This window comes from Scatophagus argus, chromosome 10, assembly GCF_020382885.2.
Source record: "Scatophagus argus isolate fScaArg1 chromosome 10, fScaArg1.pri, whole genome shotgun sequence".
NCBI classification, from domain to species: domain Eukaryota; kingdom Metazoa; phylum Chordata; class Actinopteri; family Scatophagidae; genus Scatophagus; species Scatophagus argus.
In genome coordinates, this window is record NC_058502.1 from 11,589,312 (window position 1) to 11,603,662 (window position 14,351).

Below are 14,351 nucleotides of genomic sequence, written 5' to 3' on the forward strand. Positions count from 1 at the left end.
TTTCATGAGATCAGTATAAAATGAAGATTTTAGATTTGTTTGTTTATGTTTGGACTGTTGGATTTAACAGAAAATTGGAGAAGTTTCCTTTTCGATCCATGCCATTGCATTTCCTGCGGCTGATTGGCTGGTGGGAACAATGCAATCTCTAAAATTTAAATAATGCAGAAAATTTAGTTTGACTTCTCTGTTTTAAAATGGATAGTTCAACTGTTAAGTATTACAGAGGCCCAGGAGGGTGCATAACTCTGTTTGGATTCAAATGGAAACTAAATTTCTTATGTGAATGTGCATAGGTCGGCACATATATGTTTGTTTTTTTAACCAATCAAGCAAAGTGTGAGAAGTAAGTAAGAAAAGGAGCGTGTAGATTTAATCATAACGATAAAGAAATGGCACATTTGAAAGAAATATTCTTTATAAAAATCTCAAATATATTTTATTCATTTACTTTTTGTAAAACATGTATTTCAGTAACAGAACTACTTACAGGTTAACTGATTAGAAAATATTGTCAAAGTTAAATTTTCATCTCTTATTGCTACGGCGACAGTGAGTTCAGGTGCTATGTATGATTTCTGCTTTCATACAATATATGTTTAACTGAAATATTAAAAAAAAAAAAAAGTACAAAAAAAAAGAAACATTTGAAGAGTGATAGTGAAAAAATAGCAAGTACCAGAGACTGATCAACTCAACATTGTTGTTTCTGTCCAGAGTCTCTTTCTCTTTCTTTCTCTCTCTTTTGTGCTCCTGTTGTTTGCAGGAAGATGTCTTCTCAGCCTTAACCTCCTTCTCTATCCAATTGAAAAAGAAAAAAAAAAATATTCAAGTTTCCCTCTTTCAGGCCACAAAAAACGATGCTGTACAAAGTCAGTGGAAGCACCATTCAGTCTGTCAGTCTGTTTCGTTCCATCACTCCATCAGAAAAAAAAGCCCAGTTTCTAATCATCTACTATTCATCCAAATTACCTACATTTTTTTTTTTTTTACATAATTAAAACATACAGTTAAGTGGATCATCTACATTTCTCTGCTTTGTTGTTCCTGGGAGCTCTGTGCCAGTATGCACACTGGCCCATTACTCAGCCTACATATTCTGTAGCATGTGATCTCTGTCAGATGTTTTTACACTGAAACAAACCCGCCTTTCCACTCAGCTCCCTTTCCATTCAGTCTGTAATCATTACGTTATCGAACATATTTTTCCCTCCAACATTTTCCTCACATCTTTACGTTCCCATTTCTTAATGCTACTGTGTAATTGATAAAGTTCCTGTAAGGTATCATACAAGTGATTTGTTTTACTATATCAGAAGAGGAAAGTAGAAATGTTAAAGAAGATTCTGTTAAATTGCAGGGGAAGATCAAAATGTCTGTTTTTTCTAAATAAAAGTCCATCACCCAATTTTTTTTTTATAAAATCTATTTTTTTTTGGGGTTATTATTATTCAGAGGGAACTGCAGTGTGTGCAGCTTTTCCCCTCTTCAACGTTAATATTCCCGATTCATGTAAGCAGATCAGGACAACCCTCTTGACTATTCGTGTTTAAAGCTGCAGAAAATAAAAGCTTGACCACACTGTGACCCTTGTAGTACTATGTAGTGGGCTGGTAATAGATTTTGCATGGATCTGGGGTTCAGGGACACATTATTGGACAGAGAATTAGGATCTACGTGGAACAGGGTGGAACGTGGGTAGTGATCCTGGATTCTGTGAACAGCACAGTGAGCTGCGTCACTGGAAGACGGTGTGGTAGGTGGGACACTGATGAGACTTCATGTACTTAATAGCGAACTTGAGCTCCTTGCTCTTCTTATCCCACTTGTGAATGGACATGAGCAGCAGTTGCTGGTCCACTTTGCGGCCCATGATGAGGAAGTTGGAGCCCAGGCTGTCCAGCTGGGAGCATGGGCAGTTGGCACCATTCTTGATGTACAGGGTCAGTTTCTTCAGGTCCTTCTTCCTCAGCACACCCTGCTTCAACACTTTCTTCTTCTTTTGTGCTGCGATCAGCTTTCGGTCACCCTTCTCCTTCTTCACCTCCTTGATTTTCATCTTGAGCACTGAAGGAGAAGAGAAGGAGAAATATTTTAACTCAGTTCTTGTACTCTATAAAAGACCGATGAGTTGTTTGTGCCTCACTTCCCTTGTTCACTTTTGGTGTGAGCAGATGACATTTCTTCTTCATCTGCAAGACCAGCACTGAGCTCTGTGCAGCTTTTACACCTCTCGTGAGGATCATCATTTAACCTCCCCTGCAGCGTATAAAAACTGCATCCTGTGTGCATGTTTGCGGTTCAGAGTTGGGGATAACCCAGAAATGGAGGTCATGTTTTTGGCCTTACAAGTCGTTTGAAGTCCAAGTAAAGCATTCAGCCTTTGAGAGTCTTTATAGACAAATGGCAAGTCAAGATCCAAGTCTTTCAAACATCTGAATTCAAAGATAGTTCTAAAAATATGGGGGGCAGTAGTTGTAGTTGTTGTAGTTATGTTTGGCTGTAGTTATAGCTACCATTATCTCAGTTAACAGAGCAACTATTGGCCATAAAATTGTATCACGGGGGGAGTCACGATGGACAACTTTTCTCAGCTCGGCTTCTGCAGCCTTTGGAGACACAGCCTTCAAGAGCAGCAGAGGATACAGTAAGGAGGTGATTTACAGCAGCTCAGACGAGGGCTCTTACTCCAGGCATGGGAAGCAGGGGCCGGAGAGAGGTGAAGCCTCAGACTAGAAAAAAATATCTGGGCTAAATACCAGGAGAAAACTTGCACATAGAGCCTGAATCTTATCACATCCCACTCGGTGACATGAAGATTTATTTTGACCAATTATTATTTTTTTTGGTTGTGGAAAGACAAACCAAAGACAAACCAGACACTTTTGGTCTGTTTTATTTTGTTTTGTCTTGTTTGAATCATGTGCGTCTTGTGGTGAATTAACTAAATATAGTTCGGTAACAATGAGAACCTTGAATTCAGAAGGTGTACAGCTTTATTCGCCTGCTTACTAAGACAAACAGGTGTAAGAATATTTACTTTATTGACATTTTGTGAGTCCGCACAGTAAGAGCTTGTGAAACTTGGCGAACTCTAGAGGTACAAAGTGGTATCATGAGACAGAATGGGTCGGGACTAACTGATTACCATGGTAACCATAGTATATATGTGCAACACAAATGTTTTGGCCAACTTAAGCCAAGCTTTCTGCGTCAAGTCTCAGCTATCCTTTTTCAAACCTCACCCTGATTCTAGTCAAAGCCTTAAGTCTGCAGTCCCACTTATAACATCAGTAATGTTTCTGCATGGAACCACAATCACAAAGACACTTTGCAGCGAAATGTAATCCCTGTTTGCAGCTCATGTCCCTTTACTGTGTGCATATAGTCCTGTATTTAAAAAAAAACACAGAACAAATAACCTCTTGTACATCAGTATATGTTTTCAGTATTCATTATATGTGGAGTTTAGTTACAGCAAACTCTGGTTTAGCAACCAAATTAAGTACTGACTTGTATCTCCCATCAAGCTCCATGTTTATAAGGTCATATTTAAACATGTGAGAGATTAAAATTGAACTGCCAAGCATTTGAGAGAGGAATTCTCGGGGTGAACATTTTGACAGGTGAAATTAATCATGGGCCGGGCAAAGGTGCAGGGTCGGTATGAAGCATCACTATGCACTCAAGCCTGTTGGAAGATCGCCATTTCACTTCCCGCCTGCTTCTCTACAGTTGCATAAACGTGTCTCTGTACACTCAGATGCATATACAAGACATGCAAAGTGATATCATCTTCAAGAAGGAATGTGTGCATTGAATTGTCTCTCATTCGCATCCTGATTCACGTGCAGCTCCTGCACTGAAGGCGGGTGTTTTAATGTGTCGCATTGCATTTGCATTTGCAGTGTGTGCACATTTTTGTGAATGAGTGCATTCATGTGTATGTGTGTGTGTTCAGCAGAGAAACGATGGATAATTTCTCTCTTTGTGTCATTTTGAATGCCCGTTCAGATTCAGTCATAAGTGACGCAGTGGGGTCCAGTCTACAGCCTGGTCAGTGTTCCTTATGACAAGCTGTGCCCACGTCTTTATACAAACTCACTTTCTTTAAATTGAGCAGAGCGGTTGTAGAGGCGTAGAAGCAGAAGGAAAGAGAAGGACAGAGAAGTGAGCCGTCATTTTGAGGAGAAACAGGATTTCTTAAGCAAGCAACCTCCCCTGCCAACCTGGTGTTGGCTTTTTGTCCGTACCCTGCCAGATTCATTTCCCTCCCTTTTTTTCTACTCTTGCCTTCTCTGAGCGAGGCTGCCGGTTGGTACAATGAGGAATGTGGAGAGATCAGACATCAAAAGTAGACTGTAATAAAACACGAAGTGCAAAATGCTGTGAGGGCGAACAGTGTACAGAGATGAATGGGTAATAACATTCATGAAGCGTGACATCAAGCTGTAATCAGCTATCCCCCTATAGAATAACAATGCCGAGTCATTTTTGCCTTGATCTCCAAATCCATATGTCATGGTTATCTTGACTTCTCTACTCATCCTCATGATTCATCCAGTCATGCACATGAATAACCAATAAAAATGTGTGTGTATGGCTGGCTATCTGCTTTCACATGTAGTCATGTTTCATTGTAATGAACGGAAAGAATCTCTGTGTTGCTTTCTGATCTGTGAAACACCCTCATGTTAAAAGATTGAGATATGTAATCCTGAAATTAATTGCATAAATAAATATCTGTGATTTTGTAAAGTCGTGATGAATCATGGGGATGAGCTTTGGCTGCAGCTGAGGGTATGAGTGATGTGCACAAAGATGTATTTTGTTGTTGTTGTTGGACGGGATGTTCTGGATGTTTATTAATTTATGATTTATAATGGGTCATGTTCTTTATATTAAGGCCATTTTGTAGGTGTGAGCAACTGCCAGAAAGTAGATTACGAAACTTGGTCTCCTCTAGACTCCAGATATTTCCTCCAGGGAACACTAAAGCGTAGAAATGGTTTTCAGCACCAGGCTGGCTACATCTCATTTTCAATTACACTGTCCTCACTAATCTGTTCAGAAACATAAGCCTTGAGTCTCCCAAGGTTATGAGGTTTTTTGTCGCCATTTCTAGTTCACTGCTCAGAATGTTACGACCAGAGAAAATAGCGAGCAGTATATCATTAACTCTAAATACTGGGGCAACAGTCCATGCAAGCAGAAATTCAGCGGCTGTGGAGTATGATGGCCCAGAAGCTTCGATGAGCAGAAATAATGGAATAATTATTTTCTGGCTTTGGGTGCAGGTCATTACTGTGGTGAAACTGGAATACTGGAAAGTAGAAAAATAGGGTTGAATGGACATTGGGGACTGAAAGCTGTTAACTTAATTTATCAACATATGAGAAGAAAAGGTTCTACAAATACTGACAAGCAGGATAGTTCTCCCTTGCGAGCCGAGTCCTGCTCAAGGTTTCTTCCTGTTAAAAGGGAGTTTTTCCTTGCCACTGTCTGCTTGCTCGGGGGTTCAGGCTCTGGGTCTCTGTAAAGCATCTAGAGACAATTTTGATTGTATAAGGTGCTATATAAATAAATTGAATTGAATTGAAACTTGTGGTTTAACAGAGATGAAAGATCAAAACACTATGTAATGAATAAACCTTATTATTTTTATATCCACCAACCAAGTGCCCCTTTATTGAAAGTGAAAACCAGCATCAGTAATTACTATATAATGTGAATTGAAGAGTGAGCTGATCTTTGTGTCATCGTTAAATCCGATCTTTAAAGCTCGGTGCATTGTGTACAAAATCTTCAATGTTCGTGGGTGATTTTATTGACAACGCTGTAGCAGGAACTCACAGGTGGGGACAGTGGGCCTGCATACATACTGCATTCATTGGGCCACATAAACAAGAAGTAAACCTGAAAGCTAGAAAGCTTGTTGGCCATTTACAGGCAAAGAAGTCAACAGGTGCTGTGTTTATATGCAGGTGTCACTCTTTGTAGTTGCTGATACTTACCAAAATCACTGGCGCAGTAGTGTTCCATGATGTTGTCTGCTTTCAGCTCATTATCACACGGGGGACACACCTTCGACACTGAGGGAACAGAAAAATTATTTGCCATTAGAGCCTACATATTTCATGTTCTGTTAAGGCCAGGCTAGTTAATATCTAATGCCGAGTTTGGATCATTGTTAGCCCAGAGCAGTGAGCAAAACCAAAGCCGTGTCAGCATGAAATCGTTAAGTCTTGAACACTTTGGAGGCACTTATTTGCAGCCCCCCTCCTCTTGTCAGGGGCTATTTGCTGCGGTGCGAATATACAGTCCAGCAGGCTAACTGATGTTTGCCCTGCAATTACATTGGACAAAATGTTTTTACTCTGGCTCTTGTATATTTTGGTGGTGCAGGCGCGGTCCTGCTTGTGCAGAAAGGTAAACGCTGTAGCAGGAGCAGCTGAACATGGTGAAAAGTGATTCAGTATACAGACGCTGCCAGCGCTTAGGCCACACAGCAACCACACATTGTGAAACAGCATCGGGAAACCAAAGCAACAAGTTCAGTTTATTTTAAACTGAAAATTTATGGTCATGCCTGCTTTGCTCAAGAGCATGTTAAGCCTCTCCAGCTTTGATTTAAGAATGTTGATTGTTGTTATTGTGTGCCCATTCAGTGGAAATACAACATTAGAGACAAGTACAGGCCTTACATGAGGTCTTTTTTATTTGTTTGCTGCAATATTTTGTTTGTTTCTACACTTTAATACTTACTTATATAGTGTAAAACTGGAATATGATTGCTTATAATGACATTTTGATCTCATCGGATTTTCTTTCTTATTTCTGTGACCCATGCCACTGATGAAGCTTGCTTTCAAAGCCCTAAATATATTCTTTCTCAGACACACAAGCATGCTCTGTAATGCCTTTCAGTTTCCAAAGTCTCTTCAATATTAAACTTTATTATTAAACAATTACGACATAAACTCCATGTAATCCCAGAGGAGCTGGTTGTAGCTGTACACATCTAATATCAGTCCACTCTTCCCCAAAACAGAGCCTTGTGCCAATCAGGAAAACAAGTTATAATATTAGAAAGGGTCAGGTAGACAAGGATGTGGTACATAAATCTTCCCCACACCACGTATGCAACACCGAGAGGGCAGAGAAATATCGTTGGAGACAACTTGTCTGGCGGGACAACAACACCGTCCTTTTGCTGAGCACGCAGCCTTTTTCAGGACGACTGCTCATAGGGGAGCGAAATTGTTCTGCCATTTACTCACCACAGTATCCGAAATATTTTCAAAACTGTCCCCTGAAAGCTTGCTGTTCTCTCTCTTTTCCTGTGTGTCTCACTTGTGCAGATGCACACAGGATTATCCTAGCATGGTCTAGCCCAGAACTCCGGGTTAAAAGTCAGGGTTCAGAGGTTATCGCCCCAGTCCAAACCTCAGTGTCTGGGCAGATAATAAGAGGGGTCAAAGTTTTGCATGCTTCACTGCTTGGGTCATGGGGAGGTGAACCCCCTAACCAGTGCTGAACGTACGTATGTGTGTGCGTTTATATGTGTGTGTCGGAGGGAGCTGAACCATGTTCTTGTAGAGTAACTGCCAGTTTTTCCTCCTCTGAGGGTTCCCATGCATTCACAGGCGGGAGACCTGTGAGGCCTACAGGGGTCAGGCCTCTAATTGTCTGGTGCTGACATGAAGACTGGGGCAGGAACACACACGCACAAACACACACACACACACACACACACACACACACACACACACACACACACACACACAGGTCAAGAGATGCCAAAACTCTGGATTTGTCTGTTTTGAATGATTCCCTTGAAGCTGTTACGTCTTATTCAGACTCCACGGTAATTCATTTTGGTTTCACAGGGGTGGTATGTTGGCAGGAGGCCCAGTTGTGTGAATGTCAGAGCATGTGTCAGGAGAAAGCAGTCCTTCCATGAAACTTAGTTGAGCTTGGACTGCAAACCACCATTTGGATGCTGCTGAGAAATCAATTAAGCCCTCAGCACGGCCGCGCGTCTGTCGGGGGAATCACTCCTGCGTGGCCTGGACACATTTCTACTCAGCAAATATTTTGGCATTAGGTCATTAATGTGTTTTGCCTTCTTCTCAAAGCATTTTTTTCCCCATGCCACGTGATTAAATTGTCAGAATTGTGTTCTCGCTTTGGTTGACTTTGGACGCGAGTGCCTCTTGTGTGCTGTTTTTCGTCATTAGCACTCTGGCTTATTACAGAAACTTTAATGTTCCCAATCACTGTGATGGATGTTATAGTATTGTCTCTCAGAGCTGTTGTTGTGGAGGATGAAGAGGCTGGGAGTTGTGGATAAAAGAAGGAGGATGATGGGAGCAGGGTGAGTAGGGAGGTAGTCTGTTGGAAATCCCTGCTGCTAGTCTTCAAACAGCAAGCCAGAGTGGAAATGACGTACGGCAAGTGTCCAGTAATTTAACTGCACAAATTAGTCATAGCTCTAAGGTTAATATCACTTTCTCCATTTTCAATCTATCTCCCCTCCCCTGTTCTCCTCTCTTTCACATAACCTGGTTTTCCAAGTATTTTAACAAGTTAGAGAGGCTGGTGCAACCAAATCTCCTCAGTACTGGAAGAAAAGACTTCTTAAATTTGCTTGGGAACACTTTTGATGTCATTAATGAGGAAAATTAAAAAAGTGACAGAATTTTGGAAATGGAAGGTCACAATTAAGAAGTGCCATTGTATGTGAAATGTAGCCTGTAAAATATCTGACTGCCAGAAACATTACAACACAGTCATATATCATCATGCTCATTTTGTTTTAATTAGCTGTTGCAGTAGAAGTTTGCTATGTGCATTTTTCTAATTTTATAGTGTCAACAACATAAATTATAGCAATCACTAAGTGTGTGAAAGAGCAGAAACGCCTTGCCCAATTGCACTTTATCCCTAAAACACTCCATTTGTCATTACATGGCATTCAAGAAACCGTGTCATTCACTTTAAACATTCTGTTGAAAACGCAGACACTGTAAATCACATTTCATGTTTGCAACATTTCACAAATTTACTTAAAATCAATTTTACAGTAGGGTGAAATCATAGTTTCAGAATGTGCAAAAGTTACATGCTTTTGCTCACTTTCTCAGACTCTTTCTCTCTCACACACACACACACACACACACAAAAAAGATACCTAGATCTAATAATGTCGTCATCTGATCCCCTGACATCTCGCTGCCTGCAGCGTGAGCATCACAGTGACTTTAATGAGAAGAATGTTTCATTTTAGCATGCATGGGTCACTATCTCATGCCTCATTTAGGCTCTTTAAGTCACGAGCAGCAACACTTATGACATAAAAATGGAGATGAAATGCAGCGTGTGACTTATGTCGGAGGGCCTAGCATCTGTTTTAATGCAGCATATTGACAGACAGACGTGGACTTTAATACGGTCCGCAGACAGACCCCGGGGCCGCTAAAACACAGCACGCTCCTTGCATCTGTAGGAATCCTGTACAGAAGAAAAAAATACATTCTCAAGAGGCCGAGGCAGTGTTCCATGCACAAAGCATTGGATCACATTTTCCCTTTCATATAACAGCCAGGGCTACATGAGTAGCACCCATTGTGCTGATGGGGACCTGACAGTGCTGCCTGTTTTCTTTAGCACGGTTGTAACTTACACTGGCTGCATCAATGAGTATGGCGAGGACAGACAATATCTTTCACACCGTGCAATTTCAACTTCTTTCACTGGACAATATTCATATTGTCTCGAGGGAACATTTTTGGTGGAAACATGCAATTTGAGTTATGGAGTTTACCTGTACACTTCGACAGCAGAGAATCCTACCTATGCTTGGCATACCTGTTGATTTCCTGATGCTGACAGAAGCTAAAGGTAGCATCATTAAATCCATAAGGTGGAGTTGATGGGTGGCATTGGCTGTACTCTGTCTGACAACTGGGGTCCTCTATTGTCAGCAGTGTGCTCCTCTTCCCTGGTATAATATCTACGGACTTGTGTTTCATATAATCACACCCCATGGGGCTCTGTCACACACATACATACCCACAGGCATAAATGTCAACATATGCCAAAAATCATCCACACACACACAACCTGAGCTCGGATGGTGGTGGTGTTCGTCTCAGTTTCGACTATGACAGAGAGGTGGAAAGTGAATCTAACTCTGTACTGTTAGTTTCCACAGGAGCCCTCGAACCGTGCTATATCATGTAATTGCAGAATAGCTCAGATACCATCAGGGCCTGGACAGGGAGAGCAGCAGATAATGCAGCACTCAATTCCTGTGATTGATCCAGCTCCCAAAGATGCACCTGGATTACCACAAGTGTCCTCATGTGATCCTGTGTGAAGAGGATCCATCATGTCCTGTGATGCACAAGATTCCCAGGAAACAAAAGATCTAAGCAGAAATTCCTTTATATTATTTCTGGCTGTGTGTGTGCGTGCGCGCGCGTGCGTATGTATGTATGTGTTTGAGCCAAAAGCCTGTCCTCAGGATGGCCTCATCGGCACATCTGAGAATCTCTGGTTCTTAACAAAATGTCAGTGACTGAGCCTTCGGGCTACAAGTGATATGAGTTCACTCTCAGTTTCAAACACACACACAAACACCCATGCCAGCGCACACACGCAGACACACGTACACAAACACATAGTGAAATTTAAACTTAAACTGGAAACAATATTCAGTTTTTGATTTACTCTTGAAACATTTTATTGAACACATTTTTTTCTTAACAACAAAGAGTCCTTTAGATTTTTAAACTCATCTTGCATCACGTTCTGCTATCTAGCCGTCTGTGATCATTATGAGATAGGATCAATAAACAGTTGCCTGTTTGAAGAGGTGACAAACTAAGTTTAAGCTGCCTCCTTCTCGGCGAGCATGTAAAAGAATGAGCAATGGTTCTGCAAAGCCAAAATGTCACATAGTTGATACCAGTCCTACAAAAACAGCACAGCCATTTTCCCTAATGGAATAAGTCAGCCCTGCATGCATTCACCAGAGAATCCACCAATGATCTTTCCTCGTTTTTTTTTTAATTGGGGTAGCTAGCTAGATCACATAATTGATAAAAAGCAAAGATATGTCACACAATTTGTTAGGACTGACAGGACTAAAATTATATGTAGTGCCTTAGTAAAGCAATGAACGGCTCAAGTTAAGGGAAGCACTTTTACTACATATACAGTATGTCAAGTGAAATATTAACACGGAGAAACATTTTTCCCTAAGTAGATAAGAAATGGCAATAAACGGTTAAAGGCATGAAGCAGAACAATGAGAATAATAAACCACTACAACTGGAAAACAGACGTTTTTATGCTGCAGGAAGCAGCTTTTCTCCCGTTCTATGCGCTGTCTGCCTCTCTTTACTCTCTCGCTTCCCTCTCTTTTCACTCCTCTCCATTCGGCTCTCTCAGGGACAATCAGACTCCGTTCCCATTCTCTGCCTGCCTCTCTTGTCCTGTCATGTCGACTAATTAGCGGGGAGCTCAGTAATTGGCCTTCTAGCTAATTGGCCCACTGGCTGCCAGACCCAACAAAGGCCTGGCAGGCAGGGACACAGTGGGGACTGTCCCCCTCCACTGTCTAAAGACTCTCATCAACTCCCTCTCTCCCCCTCTCTGCGCAGACTGCTTTTGTGAAAGGGCTGCTCAAGTAGTCTCGGTGCATGCTCACACACACACCTATTTCTCTCTATTTAGTTCCCACCCGCCCTCTCGCAACTTGCTATTGGCCCAATCTGTCTGTTCTCTTACTCATTGCCTGTGAAAAAAAATTCACTATTTTCCATTTCTAATGGGTCAAATCTCTCAGGCATCATAGTATGGTGATTTTCCTTTTTATTTCCTCCACCTTTGGTTTGTTTCTTCATTTGCTGACGCTCTGCAGACCTGCTTGTGAATTGCATGCATGACAGCTTGAAGTCATACATTCTCCATTCAGTCAGTGGTTCTATTGATTGATTAGCCATTGATGGATGTCTGCTGAATGATAAAGGTGTGCGTCTGTGTGTCAGCTTTGCAGCTAACTTAGCTGTGTTTAACATAACAGTCCATTAATCTTAACTCAGTGAGCGATCTGGCCGCCGGAGTCTTTCAGTCTCCTGTCTGTCTCTCTCAGTCTGTCTCAGCCTCTCCCTGAGGCGTATATACATGGCAGGGAGCCGTCCTGAACTGTCCACTTACTCAAGAACTTTCCCCCGTAGCCCCTTCCTGCTTTTGTCTCTCTCACTGACCTCCTCTGGATTTTCTCTCAATTAAACTTTCATCTGTCATCATTGCAGTGCAGGGAGACCACATGAGCCTTGCAGCCGTTTTCAGTCTCTCACTGATTCTGAATCTGCTGGATCTTGAAAGCTCATTGATCATAGCAATGTTGTTAATCAAAGTCGAGAGTCAAATTATATTTACTAATTTTCATATAATATTGTTTTGTCTTTGAATTTGTTTTCCATACAAGTCGCAATATAGCATTAATTCCATCTTATTTGTGACACTTATTTCCTTTATCACCCAATTTAGAATGGCACTCACTAAAATACATATTAAAATGCTTATGTTGTACCCCACCAGTAAAAACCTAAAATGTGTACAATGTAGACAGTATTGTGGACAGAATATGTACGATTAGTATAGCAAGTTACAGCATGTTTTTTGTGCTGGAAAAGTTTTACTTATTGATTTAGTCAAGTTAAATCAATCAAAATGTGGCTGCAGAGCATGTCACATAACGTTCACAATTTTGAGAGGGCAAATTAGGATTTGTGCACAAAAAGTCATGTTAACATGTTGCAAAATAAAAAAGCAATAACACATTTTTATCACCTGTAAAGCCATAATCCAAGCTGTTGACTGGTGACTTACTTGCTCAGACTAAACTTGTGGACTTTGAACTTGCTCATGTGCGTGGATGCTTTTCTGTGTGCTTGATGCTTGATTAAAAATGTGTGTTTGAGTGGGTGTATGTGCACATAGCTGCCATACCTGGTGGTTGGGTCGCATGGTTCCCAGTGAACTGCATGGGGATGCAGAGGTCGTTATCAATGGGAAACTTATCACAGGTCAGCATCTCAGGCCAGGGGAAGCCATAGGTCTCCATCACCGGAGCACAACTGTCCCTCACAGCCTCACACAGCGAGCGGCATGGATAGATGGGCCTGTCCAGGCACACTGGTGCAAACAGTGAGCACAGAAAGACCTGGGTATCAGCATGGCACCTTTTGGCCAGGAGGGGCACCCAGCTGCCTGCCTGCTGCTTGACTTCTGGCATGGTCTCGTGGTCCAGTAGGTTGGGCAGCCTCATCTTCTTGTAGCCCACATTGTGGCACAGTCGCAGATCAGCTGGTATGTCCACACACTGGGGCTGCTTGGTGTAGAAGCGGCCATTGTGGAAGTTGTCCGACTGCCAGCTGTAGTAGTCGTACTCATCTGCAGCCGAGACGGTAAGGAGGAGGAGGAGGAGGGAGAAGAGCGACAGGCCCAGTGCCAAGCTGAAGGAGCCCTGGGTTAATGCCCAACTGGGGCTCTTTTGTCCGTGTGCCATGCTTCTCTGAGCTCAAACCAACAATTGAAGAAGGTTGTATCCAAAGTCCCCAAAGTAACTCAGTGAAGACAAAATGCGCAGAGAAGAGAGAAACAAGTGGGGCAGGCGTTCAAGCTGTAATCCCTTTTTGTGTCCTGAGTGTGGACGCGGTGGATTGGAAACAAAAGTATTTAATTCCCTTCTTCCCTGGAGAGTCAGCCCTCTAAGCCTCCCTACAGCAAGCCTGTGTGTGTGTGCATGTGTGTGTATGTGCGCCTCAGGTAGTGGAGTGGGGTGGCAGCAGTCAAGGAAAGGTGAGCACACAAGTAGGACTGCTTATTTTCTAACTTGCCCTGTTCACAGTTTCTCACTCTCTGTCCCTCTTCCTCTCTTAGCACTGTGTCCAGCCCTCCCCTGCTCTCTGTCTATCAGTCTGTTGCAGTAATGAGGAGTACCTTTGGTTTTAAGAGGCAGTGGTGGCTGGCTGTTCACTGTGGCTGCCTGCCCCCTAGCAGACTCCCAGACCACTCACCTTTCTACTGGCTTCCCCTGCAATCACTCACAACAACCTCAGCCAATCACAGCCCAGAGGGAGGCTCCCACTGGCCTCTGGGACACTCCTCCTACCCCTTGTCCCCCACAAAACCCCTCCTCAAGTTAACACGAGAGAGAGAGAGAGAGAGAGAGAGAGAGAGAACTATGGGAAGTCTCTCCAGCTGTATTTTTATATTCATCTCTCTAATAATCACAAGATTCTTTGGTAAGAAACACACCCACAAACACAAAGACA

At 42.3% G+C, this 14,351-nt stretch overlaps 1 protein-coding gene across 1 annotated transcript; it reads right to left on the bottom strand.

Annotated features, from left to right (window-relative positions):
• Positions 1-962: 962 nt before the first annotated feature.
• sfrp5 (secreted frizzled-related protein 5) lies at positions 963-14,022 on the bottom strand. The gene is made up of 3 exons (XM_046401532.1): positions 13,024-14,022; positions 6,015-6,092; positions 963-2,067 (listed from the first exon to the last, which is right to left on the bottom strand). The coding sequence occupies exons 1-3, from the start codon at positions 13,580-13,582 to the stop codon at positions 1,739-1,741; spliced, it is 966 nt and encodes a 321-aa protein (XP_046257488.1). The 5' UTR covers positions 13,583-14,022; the 3' UTR covers positions 963-1,738.
• Positions 14,023-14,351: the final 329 nt, after the last annotated feature.

Coding starts and splice junctions, on each gene's coding strand:
- sfrp5 (XM_046401532.1), bottom strand. CDS start 13,582: ATGGCACACGGACAAAAGAGCCCCAGTTGGGCATTAACCCAGGGCTCC. Junction 6,093..13,023: donor CCATGCGACCCAACCACCAG/GTATGGCAGCTA, acceptor CTGTTCCCTCAG/TGTCGAAGGTGTGTCCCCCG. Junction 2,068..6,014: donor CTACTGCGCCAGTGATTTTG/GTAAGTATCAGC, acceptor CTTCTCCTTCAG/TGCTCAAGATGAAAATCAAG.